Source organism: Culicoides brevitarsis, chromosome 3 (genome assembly GCF_036172545.1).
Source record: "Culicoides brevitarsis isolate CSIRO-B50_1 chromosome 3, AGI_CSIRO_Cbre_v1, whole genome shotgun sequence".
Classification (NCBI taxonomy): Eukaryota; Metazoa; Arthropoda; class Insecta; order Diptera; family Ceratopogonidae; genus Culicoides; species Culicoides brevitarsis.
This window is the reverse complement of record NC_087087.1, coordinates 7804616-7820798: the sequence shown is the minus strand read 5'-3', so window position 1 is coordinate 7820798 and position 16183 is coordinate 7804616. Positions and strand designations below refer to the sequence as shown.

Here is a 16183-nt window from a genome sequence, read left to right as displayed (position 1 = left end):
TGTAAAAATTTATGATAATAAAGGAAACAAAAGTGTGACATCCAAAAACTCATCACGCAAAATCAACAAAAAGCACGTAAAAAGTATAAATACAACACACCGCCATTCAATTTGCTCGCCATTCGACGCAAGAAATGATCTGGGGCAATGCAGAGGTGTATCCATGGCCTCCTATGCAGCTAATTTTTATTCAATTTAGAAAAAATTATCGCTCATAAACTAGAATAATGCGACATTTTCTCCATGCTTTTTTTTTCGAAATGGAGAATTGAATGCCCCCCTCTCGATTTTTCAAACTGCATTCACGGCACAGAAATGCGTTTCTTCTATAATTAGAATGCAAAATCTATGCGCCGCCGTCGACGACGACAACAGTTGTTTTTAAACAAACAAAAGAGAGGGCCGGAAATTGCTAACCAGACTCCTCCATTGGCGACGAGATAAAATTCCGTCCCTGACTTTGATCTCTCGCGAGATGAAAAGCGCGCACACAAACAAAGAACTCCTACTCAATTTTCCGAGCAAATTTTTCACAACTCTTCTCATACGAAATAATTTTCTTCTTTTTTTGATTGATCGGTTCACCTCAAAAGTAATTTATTTGTTTATCTCCTCGTTTCGTACTTAATTAGACATCATTACATAATTCCGTCTTTTTTTTGATTTAGTGTCAAAAAAAAATTTTTTTTTTTCATTTTTTGATCTTTTCACGCGTTATGATTTATGTTGAATTAAACAATAATCATAAATTTTGTGACAGACCCTCAGCATGTTCGCACTTTCCAATGCTGAGACCTTAGTTGATGGTCAAACGAAGCAGTTTGGTGGTCAAGATCTTGGCGCCGTGCGGTTTGTTTTCGTTTTTCATCGACAAAATGTAACTTTTTAATTTTTTTTTTATATTTTCGAAAACTAACTAAATATAAATATCGCATATATACTGCTTGAGATTTGTTAAAAATAGCTCAATTATTCATAAACTCTGAACGTCACGCGAAACGTATACGCGACACGGGCAAAAATAAAGTTTTTATTACTTGATGCGAAAAATAGACAAAAACAGCATGGCAGACACACACACAGAGTCATATGATTCATTCATAATTTCTGTTTTTTAGAGTAAAATCTAGCGATAAATACTCAATAGCCGTTAAAAGATCTAAAATTGCATCTTATCAACTAAATGCATTAAAATAAGCGCAAAAAGCAGCATCAATTAGGGCAGCAAATAAAAAATAATTCAAAAAATCTCGTTGGAAGCAGGCGTTTCATGCGTCTTGAAAATTATTTGAATTGAAATCAAATAAAAAATGAAAAATTTTTTTGAATGGGAACTGAACGAATGAGAGACGAAAGAAAAATGAGAGAGGAACTCACGAATAAAAATATCGTATGGATCGCAATAACCGATAAAACTCAAGAAAATCAAGTAGAAATGAGTGAATTGAGAGAGAATTGAACAAAAAACCGATTCAGTTTGAAAATTTGAACGAAAAAAGACGTTATTGGACCGTTAACTCGTTGGATTTTATTTTTACGATGGAAAATTGAAGTTTGAAGTAAAACTATTCGTCATGCAGAATTGATGCTAAAAATTTTTTAAAGTTCATAAAATAATTTTGGCAGTTTTTTTTAAATTTTTATCTGCTAATTATTTTTATTTTATTTAAAAAAAAATTAAATTTTCGTAAAATTATAGTTTTAAAAAAATATTACAAAAATTCTCATTAAAAAAAAATTAATTATTAATTTTAATATAAATCATTAGATAGCGAAATGTATAAAATTTTAATTTCAAAATTACTTTTTTAGAATTTTAAAATTAAAAAAAAAAATTTTAAAATAAAAATTGAGCATAAAATTGTTCAAAAATTTATTTTTTTAATTTAATTTAATTCTTTATTTTATTTTATTTTTTTATTTAATTTAAAAATTCTAAAAAAAAATAATTTTAAAATTAAAAAAAAAAAAATAAAATAAAATTTTTGGGCATGAAATTGTTCAAAAATTTATTTTTTTTAATTTAATTTTATTCTTTATTTTATTTTGTTTTTTTATTTAATTTTAAAATTCTAAAAAAAATAATTTTAAAATTAAAAAAAAAATTAAATAAAATTTTTGGGCATGAAATTGTTCAAAAATTTATTTTTTTAATTTAATTTAATTTTATTTTTTTATTTATTTTATTTTTTTTTTTTAATTTTTGACAATTTTTCTTTTAGAAAAACTGAATTTTAAATAAATATTTTTAATAAAAATATTTAAAAATTAAAATTTGATAAAAATTGTCTGTCAAAATTATTTTATGAACCTTTTTTTTAATGAAAAATAACAAAAAAATCCTTACCTTCACTGAGGTTATCAAGACTACTGCAATTACTGAGGGGCTCTACCCTTACCAGAGGATTCTGAAAGACAACTTGGGGGCGCTGATGTTCATTATTCGCGGTATTTATGAAAATAAGCGTAATTTTGTGATCATTTGGAAAACGCTCGTCTAAAAAAATAAATTTTAAAAATAAAAAATTGAAATTTTTTTGATAAAAATTAAGGAAATTCACCTTCATAAGCATAATCCAAATCAAATTTGTTAAATAACACTTCGGTATTTGTTATGGCACACGTATGGAATTGCACGGACGAGATAAGTTCCCGATCCGTATAACGCGCATTCGGTATCAACTGGAACATTCGCACGATAATATCGCCTCGTAATCGCAGCGGATGCTTAATTTCATAAATGAACTGCTTCGTTGTTATCGGAATTATGTAAACATCTAAAAATTAATCGTTATTATTGCTTATCTTATCTCCAAATATTGTTCAAAAGCCTCACCTGATATGAAAACACATCGTTTCCCTTCGTAAATTTTGATGAAACTCTTCCATTCGTTGTCTGCCGTTATGATTGACTTTTGGTGCAGGCAGGGCGGCGACTCTAATATCACATAATTTAAATGCAATGCAGCTGAATTCATCTTAATTTCGCCCGACAGCAGCCCGGCAAAGTAGGCGATGTACCGTTTGTACGAAGGAACGTGCAAGGGACCCACGAGCTCTTCCAAGAACTTTCGCATCGAGAAAATATCGAGATCGAGCCAGTTTTTGACAATTTGATTTTGCATTCGGGTGTCTTCCGGCGACAAACTGCGATTTGAAGCTCTTGATGAATTTGTGCCGCAAATCCGTTGATATTCTAGATAGGCAGCAATTGCCGATCCGAGGCGTTGACGGTCTCCCCTGTGAAAAAAAATGCAAGAAATCCATTAGAATTGTACGTGGGCGTCATAAAAACGTCATAAATCGCATTAGGACACACCTAACAAGCAGTTTTAATGCAAAAATTTATGATTTTCTGTGAAAAATGTGTCATGGTCGCTGCTCGAATGTTATAAAAAATTGATTTCTTGCAAATTAAAAAATTTGCGAAACATCATAAAAATTTTATAAGAAATTAAAAAAAAATTTAAAAATTTATTTAAAAAATTTTTTTAATTTTTAAAATTTAACAAAAATCCCAAAATTATGAAAAATTAATTTTTAGATTTTTTAAAATTTATTTATTTTATTTAATTAATTTTAATTAAAAATTTTATTTTTTTTTTAATAAAAATAAATTATTTTAAATTAAAGAAATTCAAGTAATTTAAAAAAAAATTACTCCAAAATTTTCAATAAAAAAAAAGCAAATTCAAATGAAATTTTCTTCAAAAAAAAAAATAAAATAAAATAAAATAAAATAAAATAAAAAAAAAAAAAAAATAAAATAAATTTAAAATAGTTAATTTTTAGATAAATTTAAAAAAAAAATCTTTTAATAAAATAAAAATAAAAAAAATAATTAATTTAAAATTGAATTAAATAAAAATAAAAAATTTAATTTAATTAAATTTGAAAAATAAAAAATTTCTGAAATTTTTAATTTTTTTTAATTCTCAAAATATTAAAAAAAATTAAATATGAAAATTTTTTTTTCAAAATTTTTAAAAATTGTTACTTTTGACTAATTTTAATTAAATATTTTAAAAAAATTTAATAAATTAAATTTTAAAATATTAAAAAAATAATTTTTTTTAATTTTTGAAAAATTGATTTTTGGGATTTTTTTAATTAAAAAATTATTTTTTTTAATATTTTGATTTGCGAGACATGACACAAAAAAAAAAATTTTTTTTTCAATTAAACTTACCTATCTTGCAGCACAACAACTCGTTCGCGTGCACTTCCGAGCCACGAATCAATATGTTTGCACAACTCGCACAACTTTTCAAGCGTTATAACCGCCAAGCAGGATTCCAAATCGAAAACTCGATAATTTTTCCCGTGTTTTTGCTCCAACATCATAATCAACTCGCGCTCATACTCATCCTCATATTCGTCGCCCGTCGTGCTGCAATTTCCATTTTGCTTTCGTTGAACGACCTCTGCATGAGTTCTGCCGGGCAGAACTGAGGCCAATATCCGTTCGGTTATGTAATGCAAACGCAGCGCATTCGACGTCCCGTTTGTTGCTGTTTTGTTGCGTGATGCCGACGACGAAACCGGAAACTGTGCAAAGAGAAGAAGACAAACAAAAAATGTTAAGTTTTTTTTATGATCTGGCTAGCCTTTGATGAATATTAATTATAATTATTATTTATTGTTGCTTTTGTTGAGTGATTATTCTAACACCACGACGACGACGACGGCGGCGATGCTAATTTGATACGATGCGATTTGTATTTGGTTTCTCCGGATTTTTGCTTTGTAAACAAGTCATCGTCACGATTTCACGGTACTTGTTCGAAGAAGTGATAGATCAAGTTCAGAATTCGAAGCTTGAAGTCACAGAAATTTGCTTAGATCGCATTTTTTTGTTGAAGATTTAATAAATTTTGACATTTTGAGTTTGACAGCTGTCAAATTTTTTTTTTATTAAATTTTAATTTCCGAATAACGGGATTAAAATTCATAATTTCAATAAAAAAGAATCAAAATTGCTTAATTTTTTTTAAATTTAATATTTTTATAATTTTTTAAATTTTAATTATTTTTTGACAGCTGTCATTTTATAAAAAAAAATTCTATATGAACCTATAATGACCCAATATATAAAAATTTTCATATTTTTGGTAAAATATTAAATTTTTTTGTCAATATTTAAAATTTATTCTAAAAATGTCAAAAAAAATATTTTAAAACTCTTGAAAAGTCAAATTTGAACCAAAATTTTGACATCTGTCATTTTTTGAAACTTATCAAAGTTAAAATTTAATGAAAATTTTAGTTTGAAAAATTTGATGGGCATTTTTAATGAAAAAAAAATTATTACTTAAAATTAAAAATTTTTAATTTTATAAAAAATTGACACCTGTCAAAATTTTAAATGTCAAAAATTTTGATAGATAGTAAATTTTTTTATAAAAAACTATAAAATATGTGTCATTTTAAATTAAATTTGTATTTTCTGACTTTTGAAACGTCAAAAAATTTAAGATTTCTCAAAAATTTTGACAGCTGTCAATAACTTCAACTGTCAAAATAATTCTACAGACCAAATTTTCTTCCTTTAAACCAAATTTTTCATTAGAAACGTCTTTCAAAGCACACAAAAGCCGAGTTCCAGTTAATAAAAATGAGTTATTTATTTTGTCATTACGCGCTATTCATTCGTCAGATGAGCAATTCGCGAACTTTTGTGTGAAATATTAGTCTTGCATAAACAGGTCTTGTTACAAAGCAATAACAACAGCAAAAAAACTCATTTAAATCTTTTCGCATCCCAGCGGCGGAACATAAAAGCTCATTCAGCTGTTACCAATCATCTCGTTCTTCCTCGTGTTTTTCTTGCCAGACAACTTGTCTACGGGACAAGATTCGCTCAAAGGCTTGTCTGTCTATCCAACTCTTGGACAGTGCAACTTTTCAGTGCATCGAAAACAAATCATAATCAAGAACAATGTATTATTTTCGTATTAAGTTAATGACTCGAGTGTTCTTGCGAGATGGAGAGAAATTATTGTTTTAGTAATGCATGGCAGTAAATAAGAAAAAATGTTTAAATAAATGAAGTGACGTGACGTGAGATGTGAAAAAAGATACCATCAGATGGGGTAAGAATTTTTTTATATCAAAAATTTTTTTTGAAATTTTATTTTTTGTTAATTAAGAAAATTTTTTAAAAATATTTATGAGACTTGAATCTACTTTCGTTAAAAATATCAGAAAAAATTAAAAATATTTTTTTTCTGAAAATTTTAAAATAATAAATTTTAAGATTTTTTTCATCAAAATAATACATATTTAAATTTTAGTACATTTTTAGTTTTTCAAAAAATTTTAAATCAATTTTTTAAAAATTTTATATTGACTCAATTTTTTTTAATTTATTTATTTTTATAAATTTATCTCAAAATTTAAGAAATTTCGTCAAATTTTTTACTTTTTGAATTTGAGCTTTAAAATCTTTTAAAAAACTAAAAATGTACTAAAACGTAAAAAACTAAATGTACTAACTGTATGTAAAAATGTACGTCTTATATGAAATATTTAGAAAAAATTATATAAAACTCTTATTTTTTACATTTTAGTTCGAGATACGTTTTTAGAACAATATTTTTAGTACAAATTTTTTTAGAACTAAAGTTTTTTTTTAATTAAAAAGAAAATATGAAAGAAAACTTTTTTTAGCTTACTTTTGAGAAATTTTTTAATTCAAAATGGAAGAAAATTTTCATTCGCTAAATAAGTTTTAAAATTCTTTGTACTAAAAATGTTTGTTCTAAAAAATATTGTTCTTAAAACATATCTCGAACAAAAATGTAAAAAAATAAAATATTCATAAAATTTTTTCTAAAATAATTTTGTTTTAAAAAATTTTACGTACTAAAACGTATAAAACAAGGGTTAAAAAATATAATATTTAAAATTTCTCCAATAAACTCTAACAAAAAATTTCTTTCAAGTATCATAGATGCCAATTCACTTGAGATCTCAATCACTCTTGTACCGTTTAACGGTTCACAGATAATAATTTACCGATCAAAAATCACGTTTTTTTTCACAAGTACGAGTCTGGCAACAATAAATTATAGCATGTTAACGTCGTCGTTCGGTCTTCCTACAATTGCACTTGCTCTCGAGGTCCTTAACATGTAACGCAAACATTTGTTTAGACTACGCGATAGTGCAAAAAAAAAAGAAATAATTATAGTTGTTTTTGAATGATTTCCAGTCACTTATCTCTAGAATGTAGCAAGTAGGATGCCTTCTAATGATATGCTGTGTGATAAACGAAGAGTTCAATTACTTTAACTGGTTTCGCTTTGAAACTGCCCATTTATTTGCTGACTCTGTTTGCGATGACTTAAAATTTCTCACACATTGCAAAATTAGTCGCAATATCGAATTACGACACATCAACGAGCATCGGGGCAATTCAAATGTTTAATTGTTATTAGTTTACTTTTATGACTTTTTTTCTCTCGCGCAATCATCTTGAATTGAATAGCGCTCGTAATATTTGCATAACAATTGGATCCACTCGAAAAGGTGCAAAAGAGCGCCTTTTCATCCAATGAACGAAGAAAAAATATCAATTTTTAAAAGGAAACGATGTGATACAATCGAAACCGAGTGGATAATAAATTTGCAACGATTTACGTGTCTCGCCAGTTATTCTTGTTGTTTTTGTTTTGGTCCCTAATTCGCGCGTTGCATTTCGCGTTTTCCTCATAATCGACTGAATTTGTTGTTTTTAAGGTGCAGCCAAATTCTCTTTCGTCGATGGTAATTAATAACTAAATCACCTCGAGCAGCTTTTAATCAAGACTGCGATAAATCACGTGAATGGCGAATAGCGGAGGGTCCCAATTTGCATGAAAATGCGAAATTTTGACAGAAAACGAGAAATTATGAAAGAAAGGTAAACGAGAAATGTTTTTTAAAGTTGATTCAAAAAATTTCAAGTGTTAACAATTTTATTAAAATTTTTAAGATTTCTCTTAAAAAATTATGAAAAATTATTAAAAAATTAAAATAATAAAATTTAATTTAATTTTTTAAAAATTTATTTAAAATTTTACAAAAATATCAATTAATTAAAAAATTTTTAAATGTCAAAAATGTTCAAAAAATGACAGTTGGAAATTTGAAAATTGCTTTTTTGCTAATTCAAACTTTAAAAATTTTATTTTGTCATTAAAAGTTAAGAAAACGTCTTGAAATTGTTCAATAAGTAAAAATTTATTTAAAAAACTATTAAATGTCAATTCAAAATTTGACAGTTTAAAAATTTGTAAATCGCTTTTCAGCTAATTCAAGAAAAAATTTAAAAAATCGTTTCATCCGAGAAAAAATTGATAGAAATCTACCTTGACTTGACAAAGGTGCCTTGCTGTGACTATCACGCCTTGATTCACACTTGAAATGCACATTTTGGAAAATATTTGCATTTTTCTCTCTTTTTTTTTCAACGTAAATATGATTTGCGCTCGTTTCGCTGACCGACAGAATGAAACTTTTTTTTTTGCTTGAATTTCGTGTTTGTTTATTTCTTAGAAGGTTATGCAAATATTTACACAAACGCGCGAAAGAAAGAGCGAAAGAGATGGGAAATCAGAGCGATGGAATTTATTGTTTAATGTTTATCTAAAACATTTTTTTTGTACTTACAGATCGTGATTTTGGTATGACTTGCTGTTCTTCATCGTTGTAGCTGTTTTTCTGGAAAGAGAATGAAAAAAAAGAGGAAAATTAGTTGAATGCTTTTATTTTGAGTAATTTTTAACTAAAACAGTTGCCAGACAAGTCCCTGGCATCAATTGCTATCCTGCTTCTATTTATGGCGAAATATGGCAAAGTTGGCAAAATACCAAAAATTTGAAAAAAAAAAAAAATGGAAAACATGCAGGGAGTACAACTTAATTTTAAAATAAATTGTGAAAAATTTGTGTTTCTCAAACGAACAGATTTTTTGAAGAAAATTAGCTTAAAAATATAAAAAAAAATGATTTTTAAATATTTTAAGCAAATTTTCTTCAAAAAAGTCTTAATTAAATCACAAAAGATGCCTTAAAAATAAAAACAAAATTAAATTTCTGAACTTCGAAACACAAAATTTTCACAATTTAATTTGTGACATGTTCAATGTAAAACATTTCCCGAAAACATGATAAAATGTCAATCAAACAATCAACTTATGGTTGCTTGACATTTTGATCTGAATTCACAAAATGAGTTGAATAACCCCGATATTCCCTCATAAAACATAAAAAAATCTAAAAAAAACTTTTCCAGACAGACAGCTGATCAGTGGCGTCAGTTATGACAATAAAAACTTTTTATATAGGGCAAAAAAATATGCGAATGCGACATAAAAATCGATAAGAATCGTGTTACTCTGAGCTCTTAATGGAAAGAAATCATAAAACTAAAGAAGAAACGAAATAGAGATGAAATGAAATGTCAAAGTCAAGAACACTCGAGAGACTCTTTTCTTACGTTTTCCATGAAAAACGACGCGTGAAACACGGTGAAGGCAATTCTGTATAAAAAAGTCGTTAATGAGCATTGAGGTCGTTCGCGCTCAACGACTGTTCGGGAGCAAAAGTAACTTTCTTGATACATTTTTAAAAGTGTTTTTTTAAACAAAATTTGGCAGTTTCATTTTTTTTGAGGATTTTAGGAAAATGGCAGTTAATTTTCAGGTACTTTAAAGTTTTTTAAATTTTTTCTTTTCATAAGAACTTCACTTTAAAAAGGCATCTTCACTTCAATTCACTTATTTCTTAAAAAATTAATTTTTTGGAGGAGATCATTATTCACAGACGACAGACACTGCACTGCGTATCCTGCGAACGACGATAAACATCGTTTGTTGTTGTCCTGTCTCTCTCTTTGGCACCCGATGTACGCATCAGGACGATTGTCATGGCAATCGCATCCTTCCTTCCTTATGTAACCAACACGAGAGAGAGAGAAAAGTTGTGAGATAACTGAAATTGCGCAGGTCAGGACAATGATTCGGGTTTCTGTCTCGTGTTCTTAATGAATAGTTGATGCTTTTGACCGGAAATTAAGTTAAAAAAAAGTTGTCAATTGAGTGATTTACGAGATTTCGAAAGACTTTGAAAGTATTTTCATTGAAGCTTCTTAAAAGTTTCAAAAATTTCAAAGATTTTTTCGTATTAACTTCAACGTTACGTAATCTTCGTGTTTGTTATTGCCGGCTTTTTGTGACACGATGACCTTCATTCAATTTCTTCTCTTCTGCGTTCACAGATGTTGTCATAATGTTAATATTTTATGCGGAAATATTCGTGTTTAGTTTCAATATCTAGACTATAGAACAAAGAGCAACATAGTCAGACAAACGGAAGACATGTGACATCAGCATTCACTTGTTCGTTCGAGACGAAACTTTTTGTTATGATAATGATAAAGTTATTTCTTTATGGGTTTTAAGTTAAATATTTGAGAATTTATGAACCTGTTCTCTCGATTTTTTTATGCGTAAAATGTGGAGAAATCTGGTTCAATATTATTTTTCTAAAATTTTTTAAAAGGCTTTTTTTAAGAAAAATTACTTGAGCGCATTTTCGTAACTTAAGCTCTATAAAAACTTTAAAAGATTGATTTTTAGTTAATAAGACTTAAGGATATTTTAAAATTTACTTTGGATCCTTTAAAAACTCAAATCCAATGTTTTTGTTATAATAATTTTTTAGGTACTAAGCTAACGAAAAACAATGCTCTTATATCATATAGTCAAAAAAGACAAGGCAATTGTTCGAAGTTCAATAGATTATTTGGCTTATTATGATTCCGTTGTATGGAAAGTTGAACTTCGATTGAAACTTATAAAGACAAGGCATCCTTAAGCTTTACAGAAGCAGGTATGTATGTCCTTTTCTTGATAGATGTAAGTTGAAGAACGAATTAACAATTCGGCAATTAGTCGTTGCATAATTTTTTAACAGCTACTTTGTAATAGTTCGAGAAAACATTTTTACATTTCATTTCCGAACCAATTTTAAACGTCTGAACATTGGTCATAATTTCAAGGAGCCTCAATATCTTTCTTCTATTGTCTTGCTTCGGATATACCGCTCGCTTGGATTGGCCTGTGAGTGATAGTAAGATGTTGTTATATGAAATCCTCCTTTTTTGAATTAGTTCCTCTATTTGATAACTCTTCTGTTTAGAAAGAATTTTGGCTAACATTTAAACTTGCAAACAAATATGTTCATGTTGTATGGTTGGTATCAAATTAAAATGCCAGATCCTCTACTTTTAATTAAAAAAGTAGTTCAATGGGCAACGAATGTTACGCTATACTTCTTAGTTTATTGACATGGCTAAAATATTTAAAAATATTAAATTTTTTGAATCACAAGTTTTTAAATTTTATTTTCTTTTTCTAAAAACTTTTTTTTTAACTTCTTAAAACAGACAGACAAAATTTCTTAGACAAAAGAGATTTTTTTTTTACTTAAACTTAAGTAATGTGCTTCATAAAAACTTGCTTGTTAATTCTAATAATCATCCTTTCGACAGGTTTACACAGACCCATTAAACCCATTTTATCATAAATTATGTTAATTTTATTATTTTAAATAAAATACGCAAAAATATCAAAAAACAAATTAAAAAACATATCTCACAAAAAAAATTTTTTTTTTCGCCTTTTGAACATAAAAAATGCCGTACAAGTTAATTTAAAGTGTTTATCGCATCGAAATCAATATTTTTATTTTTAAATATTTTTTTTGTTGGATGCAATAAAATTTCAAATATATGGCGCACCATACAGACGTGCAAAAATCTCCTTTGATCTTGTCTCATATACGCGAAAAAAAACGAAGGAAAAAAACCTGTTTCTGAATTTATTTTTATGTTTCATTCATATTTTGCAGTTCTTCAACTAAATATCGATTTTCAATGTTTTGATTTGTTTTTTTTTTTCAGGTAACTTTTTAACAACATGCTTGACCTTTAATCGTCATTTAAGCGGTAAGCGAGTGTTGACGTGAAGCTAATGATCACTGAATGGGCGGGAATTTTCGATAGTTGAAATTTCAAATGCAGAACGAGAAAGAGAGGCAAAGTTGTCACAATAAATCACTTCTGTTGCGAATTCGAGTTTTTTTTTCTTCAAGTAGATTTCTAATGAAATGCGTCTGAAGGCCATTTACTCGTGTCATCGTTATTAGCATTTATTTGAGCAAACACAAATATTTTTATAACATTTCATAATATTTACAATTAAATTAGACACGATTCGAGTCTACGGCGGTAAAGAGTTGTAATGACTAATAATTTTCAATTATTTTCAACATCATTAAAAAAATATAATTTTTTTTCGTACGAAGAAGCTCACAAGACGAGGAATATGTCAAAAAAAATTAATCAATTTACCCGCGGGGCAGTCGATTTTTTAATGACACGCATAAAACACACACTTCAAAAGATGTTGCCTGAGAGACTGGATCATAATCGAGTTTGCATGTAAATTTATGCTAATGCCTTTGTATCGATTAAAAGTCAGTTTTGTCGTTAAACAGACATCTTTTGCGGTTGGAATGATGACAATGACAAGCAAATGTCCAGATAGAAAGACGGCTTTATCATCGCTTCTGTGGGCAGTTTTTTTTTAGCTAACAATGTTGCTGCAAATTATAGATATTAATGCAATTATTGTGGGCTTGACATGCAATGAATATGCGTTTCCGAGAATTAGTAGCTAAATTGCAATATGTACCGGAAATTTGATGAATAATTTGCTAAAAAGGGGCGTTTTTCATTAAAAATAACGAGAATTTTTGAAAAAATAATTTTTAAATTATTTATTAATTTTTAAAATTTTTATTTTTTATTTAAAAAATTTTTAAAAATTCTTAAAATCAACAAATAATTTAAGAATTATTTTCTTAATTGTTTTTTAAAATTAAATTAAAAAAAATATAAAATTAAATAAAAATATAAAATAAAAAAAATATAACTAAGTTTTGTACATATTTTAATTTTTAAAATTTTTTTAAATTCTTAAAAATTTTCTTTCTAATAAAATAAAATTATTCAATCATCAATTTTAAAATTAATATTGAATTAAAAAATTAAATTAAAAATAAAGACAATTAAAAAATAATTTTTTAAAACAAATTTTGACAGTAAAAAATTAAAATTTTTTTTTCAGTTTTTTTTAAATTTTTTTAAAAATCATTTAAAATTATTAAATTATTTTTTAATATTTTATGTATAATTAATTATTTTTTTTTAATCTCGAAAGACAAAAAAAAATTTTTTTTAAATAATTTTAAATTGTTTAAAATTTTTATTATTTTTTTAAATTAAATTTTTATTTAATTAATAATTATTTTAATTTATATTTCAAGATAACAAAATTTTAGTTCAGAGAAAAAAAATAGCCAATAAAGTACTTCTTGTCATCGAACTCTTCAAAAACTCAAACAAATCAAGTGTTGAAGTGCGAAAAAAAATCCAAACTGATAACTCTTTAAGCAAATATATCAACCAAACAAACTGTCAACGAACAAAGAACCAGACAAGAAATGAGAGAAAAAAATCACATGACTGTCACTTTTTTCAAATTAATCCAATTTACTTCCCTCCTCTGTAATCATGTCACCTCATACTTATCGCGCTGGCTAGATCTACCTCCGACCATGTATCTGTTCATTACAATTAAAAATATTAGCATAATTGAACGCTAATTTATTTCCAAGCAATTTACTTCCTCAGCCATGTCTCATGTCTCGACTTGCATGTTTTTTTTTGTGAGGCACACAAGACATGAAAGCCACACATGGAACGAAACAAATCACTCATAATTTAATAACTTTCAAACAAACCTGACAACATAAATCACATCAACAAGTCAGCTGAAGTTTTTTTTTCTTTCGAATCCGAGCCATATTTACATATTAAATTGCTGGCAAAGTAATTATTGAGCTAAGCTGATACAAACTTGTTGTTGCAACTAATAAATAAATTATCTCTTGCGATCGGTATAATTATTGTTTCGGTCGTGTTCGCAGGTCTTTCGATAAGATTTATCACAAACACACCTGCTTTAAAAAAATTTTTTTTAAAAAGATCTTTAGAACGTTATCGATACTAATAGCATAGAAATAGCAAAGCTTTAACTTTGGCGATATCATAAAAAGAGGAAATCCCTCGAGCGATTTTATTTACAAATCAAATCATGCATGAAAATGTTGCCGAAAGATATTTATGTTAATAAAAAGGTATAAAATCTCCGGCATTTTTTCAGCTCGTTCGTTCGTTCGGTCGACGACAAAATCACGTTCGTTCGAGTGCCGAAGCGTGTATGCTTTGAATCAATTAACGTGTTTCACTATCAGATTACTTTAGATTTTTTTTCTCTAAATATCACACATCTTTAAAAGCTTTTCTGTTGTTTTTGTAGATCATCAAATCTTTGCACGAATTATTAATTTAAATTAACATGTATGAGACGCGCCACAAGCTCTTCTGTTGAGACTTGGAGTTGTGTTGATATAAAACATTTAATTTGAAACGCAAACTGGAACGTAAACAAGATGCTGATGGAATGGACTACTAATGTTGAGGTTTAAAATTGTGAAGAAAAACGTGAAGTTGGAGTTGTGATGAGAAAATTAACAGTTTTAAATGGAGTTAAGTTAAAAATTTTTATGAATTTTAAAAAAATATCAGTAAGTAAAATTTTTAACCTAAAATGACTCCTACTTAAAATTTAAATAATTTTCGGAAGTTGAAATTATCCAAAAAAGGTAAAATTTGAACATAAATGTCTTAATTAAAAAAATATTAAATTTGCTTCTTAAGAAGTTTTTTTCTTTGAATTAATTAAGTTATTTTTTTTTTATTTTTTAGGCAAAAAAGTTTAAATTCAGTGATAATTAGGATATAAAATTTGATAAAAATGACCAAATTTAGCTAATTGAAAATAAAATTTTTACTTAGTTAGTTAATTAGCTTCCTCTTTTTATCACCCACGAACGCCTTTGAACTCATAAAAGGCAAAAATCTTTTAAAAATCACTCAAAAATTAAATTTATAGCTTTAATAAAACTAAAATTTTGTTATTTTTCAATAAAAATACCTTTGCACGAATTTTTAGCCTTTTTCAGGTAAACAAATTCTCTCATATTAGTTTTTAACATTCTAAGCGTTCGTGGTAAATGAGAAAACGAGAAAAATCTCCGGTGCGATAAGAATCACGCGGATATGTTAAATTAATATTTATGCGTGTTCAGTTCACTAAACATCGTTAGAGGAGGAGAAGATTTATTGGAGTATTTCTAAAGAGGAAAAAAAAACAAAAAAAAAATATGGAGCAATAATTATAACTTTAAAAAACTAAAAAAATACGTGATTTGAATAAATAAACATGCAAAAGATGATGACACGAACAACGATGACAAGATAAAAAACGAAACGCCTGCAAGAAGAACTGCTTTCGAATCTTCAAAGTGAATGACTTCTCTCTCTCAATTCATTCACAGGCCACCAATGCGTTTTATTTTTTTGCATATTGAATTGAATCATTCAATTTAAATTTGCTTTGCATTCAATTGCAACGTCGTAGCTGGCGGTGCTGTGCGTCGTGTCAAAATTAATTTATTTGATATAGATTAGATTTTTATTAAAAGTAATTTTTATGAGCAATTCAATGGAAATTACGTTCAATAAAAAAAATAAACACTGAGCACTGTAATGGAGACGTCTTGCACTGCGAAGGTCTCCTCGACCACCTTTTATTATTTTGCCAATTATTTATCGCTCACTCTCGCAAAAAAAGTATCAAATAACAAATTATCGGCCTGACATTCTTCAATATTTTTTTTTTATGAACGTGTGCAAATGACTTTTAAATTTAATATCGCGAAAGCAATTACTCCAAATTATTTGCGCTGCGTGTGTATTTTTAATGGACTGCAAAATGCTTTGATATTATCACGATACAACGCGGAGAGAGAAGTCACCTGAGACAAAATTATTCCCCCCAAAAAAAAAATATCGAAAAATAATAATCATAAAAAGAACGAAACAAAAAATATTAAATGGTAGTTTTTCGTTAAATTATGGGATACTAAAGGCAATAAATAAAATGTTTATCGAAGTCAATTATTACGAACGGAGATTATTATTATTTTTTGCATGGTGCATGTAAGTAACA

At 27.4% G+C, this 16183-nt stretch overlaps 1 protein-coding gene across 7 annotated transcripts in view; it reads right to left on the bottom strand.

Annotated features, from left to right (window-relative positions):
* The window catches only part of LOC134836083 (tensin-1), a 129095-nt gene that overhangs the window by 24060 nt on the left and 88852 nt on the right, over positions 1-16183 (bottom strand). For all 7 annotated transcript variants that reach the window (XM_063851268.1, XM_063851267.1, XM_063851270.1 and 4 more), the window contains 5 exons: positions 8653-8703; positions 4190-4548; positions 2837-3240; positions 2562-2777; positions 2348-2497 (listed from right to left, as the gene is read on the bottom strand). In XM_063851268.1, coding sequence (XP_063707338.1) covers positions 2348-2497; positions 2562-2777; positions 2837-3240; positions 4190-4548; positions 8653-8703 — 1180 coding nt within the window. The remainder of the gene's footprint in view (positions 1-2347; positions 2498-2561; positions 2778-2836; positions 3241-4189; positions 4549-8652; positions 8704-16183) is intronic.